The 7,500-nt window shown below is 44.9% G+C and overlaps 1 protein-coding gene across 1 annotated transcript in view; it reads left to right on the top strand.

The window, feature by feature from the left end:
- lama1 (laminin, alpha 1) overlaps positions 1-7,500 on the top strand; it is an 89,852-nt gene that overhangs the window by 79,159 nt on the left and 3,193 nt on the right. Inside the window, exons 56-62 of the mRNA XM_074628300.1 lie at positions 10-207; positions 291-474; positions 1,016-1,122; positions 2,225-2,414; positions 2,633-2,782; positions 3,053-3,206; positions 3,297-3,430. Coding sequence (XP_074484401.1) covers positions 10-207; positions 291-474; positions 1,016-1,122; positions 2,225-2,414; positions 2,633-2,782; positions 3,053-3,206; positions 3,297-3,430 — 1,117 coding nt within the window. The remainder of the gene's footprint in view (positions 1-9; positions 208-290; positions 475-1,015; positions 1,123-2,224; positions 2,415-2,632; positions 2,783-3,052; positions 3,207-3,296; positions 3,431-7,500) is intronic.

The raw sequence follows: 7,500 nt of genomic DNA, 5'->3' as shown, positions 1-7,500 counted from the left end.
GTCTCTCAGGTCTCTGTCCGTGCAGGTGGACGAGGAACACCTGAAGTCCGTCCCTCTGTCGCCGGGGGCGGGGTCGTCTCGTTTGTCTCCAGCTTCGTTCTTCATTGGCGGGCTGCCGTCAGGGCGGGAGTCTCGTCTGCCAAACAGATTACGGGATGTGTCCAGGTGTTTCAGAGGCTGCATCCAACACCTGGTGGTGGGCGGAGTGTAAGTCTCTCACACACACGCACACATGTAGAGTGTTCTGTCTCTCTGATTGGTTAACTATTTTGATTGGCGGCTCCCTCCAGGCTCATCGACCTATCAGGAGCTCTGAGGTACGAGAGGGCGGAGCTCGACAGCTGCCTATTGGAGGAGAGGGAAGGGGGGGCGGTGCTACCTGATGACCAGGATGTAGAGCCAACTCCTGACCCCGCCCAACTCCCTGTAGCCCCGCCCACTCACCTGAGCGCCTTGACACCTGGAGCGCTAACGGTAATCAATATTTTTATTATTGATTATTGATAACTTTAATCAATATTTTTATTATTGATTATTGCTAACGGTAATCAAGATGTTTTATTATTGATTATTGCTAACGGTAATCAATATGTTAATTATTGATTATTGATAACTTTAATCAATATGTTTATTATTGATTATTGATAACTGTAATTAATACATTTATTATTTAATATTGATAACTGCAATCCGTGTTTATTGTTGAGTATTGCTGATGGTAATCAATATGTTTATTATTGATTATTGATAACTGTAATCAAACATTTATCATTAGGATCGTTTTAACTGTGTAAGTGTCTGTGATTTTATTATTATTATTACTACTATCATTATTGTTATTATTATCGTCATTATATAGTGATTATTGGTTATTTATCAGTGTTATTGATTACTGGTCAGTAATTATTGGTTATTGATCTGAGTTATTTATTATTGGTCAGTCATTTTTGGTTATGTTTCAGTGTTATTGATTATTGGTCACTTATTATTGGCTATTGATCTGTGTGTGATGCAGTGTGTGTCGGAGGCAGAGCCAACCTTCCTGCCATCAGCCGTTCAGTTTGGTTCGTCCAAAAACAGTCACATGACCTTCACCATCAACCCCAACACGGTCAGAAGAAGGTGAGTCCCCCTGATGGCGGGAGCGGGGCTCCATTCAGAGAGGGGTGGGGTTACATTCAGAGAGGGGCGGGGTTACATCCAGAGAGGGGCGGGGTTACATCCAGAGAGGGGCGGGGCTCCATTCAGAGAGGGGCGGGGCTCCATTCAGAGAGGGGCGGGGTTACATCCAGAGAGGGGCGGGGTTACATCCAGAGAGGGGCGGGGCTCCATTCAGAGAGGGGCGGGGCTCCATTCAGAGAGGGGCAGGGTTACATCCAGAGAGGGGCGGGGTTACATTCAGAGAGGGGCGGGGTTACATTCAGAGAGGGGCGGGGTTACATTCAGAGAGGGGCGGGGCTCCATTCCGAGAGGGGCGGGGTTACATTCCGAGAGGGGCGGGGTTACATCCAGAGAGGGGCGGGGTTACATCCAGAGAGGGGCGGGGCTCCATTCAGAGAGGGGCGGGGCTCCATTCAGAGAGGGGCGGGGTTACATTCAGAGAGGGGCGGGGTTACATTTAGAGGGGCGGGGCTCCATTCAGAGAGGGGCGGGGCTCCATTCAGAGAGGGGCGGGACTACATTCAGAGAGGGGCGGGACTACATTCAGAGAGGGGCGGGACTACATTCAGAGAGGGGCGGGACTACATTTAGAGAGGTGCGGGGTTACATTTAGAGAGGGGCGGGGTTACATTCAGAGAGGGGCGGGGCTCCATTCAGAGAGGGGCGGGGTTACATTTAGAGAGGGGCGGGACTACATTTAGAGAGGGGCGGGGCTACATTTAGAGAGGGGCGGGGCTACATTCAGAGAGGGGCGGGGTTACATTCAGAGAGGGGCGGGGTTACATTTAGAGAGGGGCGGGACTACATTTAGAGAGGGGCGGGGCTACATTTAGAGAGGGGCGGGGCTACATTCAGAGAGGGGCGGGGTTACATTCAGAGAGGGGCGGGGTTACATTCAGAGAGGGGCGGGGTTACATTTAGAGAGGGGCGGGGCTACATTTAGAGAGGGGCGGGGTTACATTCAGAGAGGGGCGGGGTTACATTCAGAGAGGGGCGGGGCTACATTCAGAGAGGGGCGGGACTCTGTTTGACTCTGCTGTGTCGTGTCTCTGCTCGTCCTCAGTGTGTCGGTGAGGTTGTCGGTTCGAAGCCGAGCGCTGGACGGGTTGATCCTCCTCCTCTCTGACTCCACACAGACGGACTTCATCGTCCTCAAACTGACCCGGGGGAGACTGATGATGTCAGCTGACCTGGGTAAAGGCCCCGCCTCCATCACCTCTTCTGTCACCGTTAACGACGGAGAGTGGCACACTGTGAGTTAATATAACACACACACACACACACACACACACACACTGTGTTATCACGAGTCCTGTGACATCACGAGTCCTGTGACATCACGAGTCCTGTGACATCACGAGTCCTGTGACATCACGAGTCCTGTGACATCACGAGTTGTACTGTACAAAGCAGCTGCTGCTGTTCAGCTGTTGACTGAACTATAGAATTATATGTGAACTGTGTCTCTCAGGTGAGCGGCGAGGTGAGCCGGCGGTCGGTGTCGGTGTCGGTGGACGGTTCTGGTCCGGACTCGGTGTCTGTTAAAGGAAACCAGCTGGACGTGGACGACAGACTTTACCTGGGAGGACTGCCACACACACACACTACCAGGAGGATTAACGTGAGTCCACCAGGACACAGAATTCAACCACGAGCCAAGTGTTTCTCACAGGTTGCCATGGTGACCACCTGAGTACAACCGCAAGCCAAGTGTTTCTCACAGGTTGCCATGGTGACCACCTGAGTACAACCACGAGCCAAGTGTTTCTCACAGGTTGCCATGATGACCACCTGAGCAGAACCACGAGCCAGGTGTTTCTCACAGGTTGCCATGGTGACCACCTGAGCTGTACCGGTACTACCTGTAACATCTCTGCTTCCTGTCTCTCAGGTCAGCAGCAGTTTTCCAGGTTGCGTTCGCTCCGTCAGTCTGAACAGAGCCATGTTGGATCTGTCCCAGCCGGCCTCACAGCATGATGTCACTTCCTGTTTCACCAATGACCAGGCAGGAAGTTACTTTAACGGCAGTGGATACGCCGCCCTCCGTGAGTTGAACATAAAGAAAGAAAATACATCCTGCTTTAATCTGATCACATGATCAGAGTATTGATCTCTGTGTGTGTGTGTGTGTCCAGTGCGTGATGGTTATAAGGTCGGCTCTGACGTATCAGTGTCTCTGGAATTTCGAACAAGCCAATCAGAAGGAGTGTTTCTGGGAATCAGCAGCGCGAAAGTCGACGCCATTGGACTGGAGATGATCAATGGACAGGTGAGCAGAGAGTTACCTGTGTGTGTATGTGTGTGTGTGAGTGTGTATAAAATGGTTCTATCTAGAGTGGTTTACCTGTGTATAACGGTTCTATCTAGAGTAGTTTACCTGTGTATAACGGTTCTAACAGAGTGGTTTACCTGTGTATAACGGTTCTATCTAGAGTGGTTTACCTGTGTATAACGGTTCTATCTAGAGTGGTTTACCTGTGTATAACGGTTCTAACAGAGTGGTTTACCTGTGTATAACGGTTCTATCTAGAGTGGTTTACCTGTGTATAACGGTTCTAACAGAGTGGTTTACCTGTGTATAATGGTTCTATCTAGAGTGGTTTACCTGGGTATAACGGTTCTAACAGAGTGGTTTACCTGTGTATAATGGTTCTATCTAGAGTGGTTTACCTGTGTATAACGGTTCTAACAGAGTGGTTTACCTGTGTATAATGGTTCTATCTAGAGTGGTTTACCTGTGTATAACGGTTCTAACAGAGTGGTTTACCTGTGTATAATGGTTCTATCTAGAGTGGTTTACCTGTGTATAACGGTTCTATCAGAGTGGTTTACCTGTGTATAACGGTTCTATCTAGAGTGGTTTACCTGTGTATAACGGTTCTATCTAGAGTGGTTTACCTGTGTATAACGGTTCTATCTAGAGTGGTTTACCTGTGTATAACGGTTCTAACAGAGTGGTTTACCTGTGTATAACGGTTCTAACAGAGTGGTTTACCTGTGTATAACGGTTCTAACAGAGTGGTTTACCTGTGTATAACGGTTCTATCTAGAGTGGTTTACCTGTGTATAACGGTTCTATCTAGAGTGGTTTACCTGGGTATAACGGTTCTAACAGAGTGGTTTACCTGTGTATAATGGTTCTATCTAGAGTGGTTTACCTGTGTATAACGGTTCTAACAGAGTGGTTTACCTGTGTATAATGGTTCTATCTAGAGTGGTTTACCTGTGTATAACGGTTCTAACAGAGTGGTTTACCTGTGTATAATGGTTCTATCTAGAGTGGTTTACCTGTGTATAACGGTTCTATCAGAGTGGTTTACCTGTGTATAACGGTTCTATCTAGAGTGGTTTACCTGTGTATAACGGTTCTATCTAGAGTGGTTTACCTGTGTATAACGGTTCTATCTAGAGTGGTTTACCTGTGTATAACGGTTCTAACAGAGTGGTTTACCTGTGTATAACGGTTCTATCTAGAGTGGTTTACCTGTGTATAACGGTTCTATCTAGAGTGGTTTACCTGTGTATAACGGTTCTATCTAGAGTGGTTTACCTGTGTATAACGGTTCTATCTAGAGTGGTTTACCTGTGTATAACGGTTCTAACAGAGTGGTTTACCTGTGTATAACGGTTCTATCTAGAGTGGTTTACCTGGGTATAACGGTTCTAACAGAGTGGTTTACCTGTGTATAACAGTTCTATCTAGAGTAGTTTACCTGTGTATAACGGTTCTAACAGAGTGGTTTACCTGTGTATAACGGTTCTAACAGAGTGGTTTACCTGTGTATAACGGTTCTATCTAGAGTGGTTTACCTGTGTATAACGGTTCTATCTAGAGTGGTTTACCTGTGTATAACAGTTCTAACAGAGTGGTTTACCTGTGTATAATGGTTCTATCTAGAGTGGTTTACCTGTGTATAATGGTTCTATCTAGAGTGGTTTACCTGGGTATAACGGTTCTAACAGAGTGGTTTACCTGTGTATAACGGTTCTATCTAGAGTGGTTTACCTGTGTATAATGGTTCTATCTAGAGTGGTTTACCTGTGTATAACGGTTCCAACAGAGTGGTTTACCTGTGTATAATGGTTCTATCTAGAGTGGTTTACCTGTGTATAATGGTTCTATCTAGAGTGGTTTACCTGGGTATAACGGTTCTAACAGAGTGGTTTACCTGTGTATAACGGTTCTATCTAGAGTGGTTTACCTGTGTATAACGGTTCTATCAGAGTGGTTTACCTGTGTATAACGGTTCTATCTAGAGTGGTTTACCTGTGTATAACGGTTCTATCTAGAGTGGTTTACCTGTGTATAACGGTTCTATCTAGAGTGGTTTACCTGTGTATAACGGTTCTATCTAGAGTGGTTTACCTGTGTATAACGGTTCTATCTAGAGTGGTTTACCTGTGTATAACGGTTCTAACAGAGTGGTTTACCTGTGTATAATGGTTCTATCTAGAGTGGTTTACCTGGGTATAACGGTTCTAACAGAGTGGTTTACCTGTGTATAACAGTTCTAACAGAGTGGTTTACCTGTGTATAACGGTCCTATCTAGAGTGGTTTACCTGTGTATAACGGTTCTAACAGAGTGGTTTACCTGTGTATAACGGTTCTAACAGAGTGGTTTACCTGTGTATAACGGTTCTATCTAGAGTGGTTTACCTGTGTATAACGGTTCTAACAGAGTGGTTTACCTGTGTATAATGGTTCTATCTAGAGTGGTTTACCTGTGTATAACGGTTCTATCTAGAGTGGTTTACCTGTGTATAACGGTTCTAACAGAGTGGTTTACCTGTGTATAATGGTTCTATCTAGAGTGGTTTACCTGTGTATAATGGTTCTATCTAGAGTGGTTTACCTGTGTATAACGGTTCTATCTAGAGTAGTTTACCTGTGTATAACGGTTCTAACAGAGTGGTTTACCTGTGTATAACGGTTCTAACAGAGTGGTTTACCTGTGTATAATGGTTCTATCCAGAGTGGTTTACCTGTGTATAACGGTTCTATCTAGAGTGGTTTACCTGTGTATAACGGTTCTATCTAGAGTGGTTTACCTGTGTATAACGGTTCTAACAGAGTGGTTTACCTGTGTATAATGGTTCTATCTAGAGTGGTTTACCTGTGTATAATGGTTCTATCTAGAGTGGTTTACCTGTGTATAACGGTTCTATCTAGAGTAGTTTACCTGTGTATAACGGTTCTAACAGAGTGGTTTACCTGTGTATAACGGTTCTAACAGAGTGGTTTACCTGTGTATAATGGTTCTATCTAGAGTGGTTTACCTGTGTATAACGGTTCTATCTAGAGTGGTTTACCTGTGTATAACGGTTCTAACAGAGTGGTTTACCTGTGTATAATGGTTCTATCTAGAGTGGTTTACCTGTGTATAATGGTTCTATCTAGAGTGGTTTACCTGGGTATAACGGTTCTAACAGAGTGGTTTACCTGTGTATAACGGTTCTATCTAGAGTGGTTTACCTGTGTATAATGGTTCTATCTAGAGTGGTTTACCTGTGTATAACGGTTCTAACAGAGTGGTTTACCTGTGTATAATGGTTCTATCTAGAGTGGTTTACCTGTGTATAATGGTTCTATCTAGAGTGGTTTACCTGGGTATAACGGTTCTAACAGAGTGGTTTACCTGTGTATAATGGTTCTATCTAGAGTGGTTTACCTGTGTATAACGGTTCTAACAGAGTGGTTTACCTGTGTATAATGGTTCTATCTAGAGTGGTTTACCTGTGTATAACGGTTCTAACAGAGTGGTTTACCTGTGTATAATGGTTCTATCTAGAGTGGTTTACCTGTGTATAACGGTTCTATCAGAGTGGTTTACCTGTGTATAACGGTTCTATCTAGAGTGGTTTACCTGTGTATAACGGTTCTATCTAGAGTGGTTTACCTGTGTATAACGGTTCTATCTAGAGTGGTTTACCTGTGTATAACGGTTCTAACAGAGTGGTTTACCTGTGTATAACAGTTCTAACAGAGTGGTTTACCTGTGTATAACGGTCCTATCTAGAGTGGTTTACCTGTGTATAACGGTTCTAACAGAGTGGTTTACCTGTGTATAACGGTTCTAACAGAGTGGTTTACCTGTGTATAACGGTTCTATCTAGAGTGGTTTACCTGTGTATAACGGTTCTAACAGAGTGGTTTACCTGTGTATAATGGTTCTATCTAGAGTGGTTTACCTGTGTATAACGGTTCTATCTAGAGTGGTTTACCTGTGTATAACGGTTCTATCTAGAGTGGTTTACCTGTGTATAATGGTTCTATCTAGAGTGGTTTACCTGTGTATAATGGTTCTATCTAGAGTGGTTTACCTGTGTATAACGGTTCT

Source organism: Sebastes fasciatus, unplaced genomic scaffold (genome assembly GCF_043250625.1).
Source record: "Sebastes fasciatus isolate fSebFas1 unplaced genomic scaffold, fSebFas1.pri Scaffold_28, whole genome shotgun sequence".
In the NCBI taxonomy this organism is placed as follows: Eukaryota; Metazoa; Chordata; class Actinopteri; order Perciformes; family Sebastidae; genus Sebastes; species Sebastes fasciatus.
Note: the sequence above shows the minus strand (reverse complement) of the source record. Positions and strands in the feature narration are given on the sequence as shown.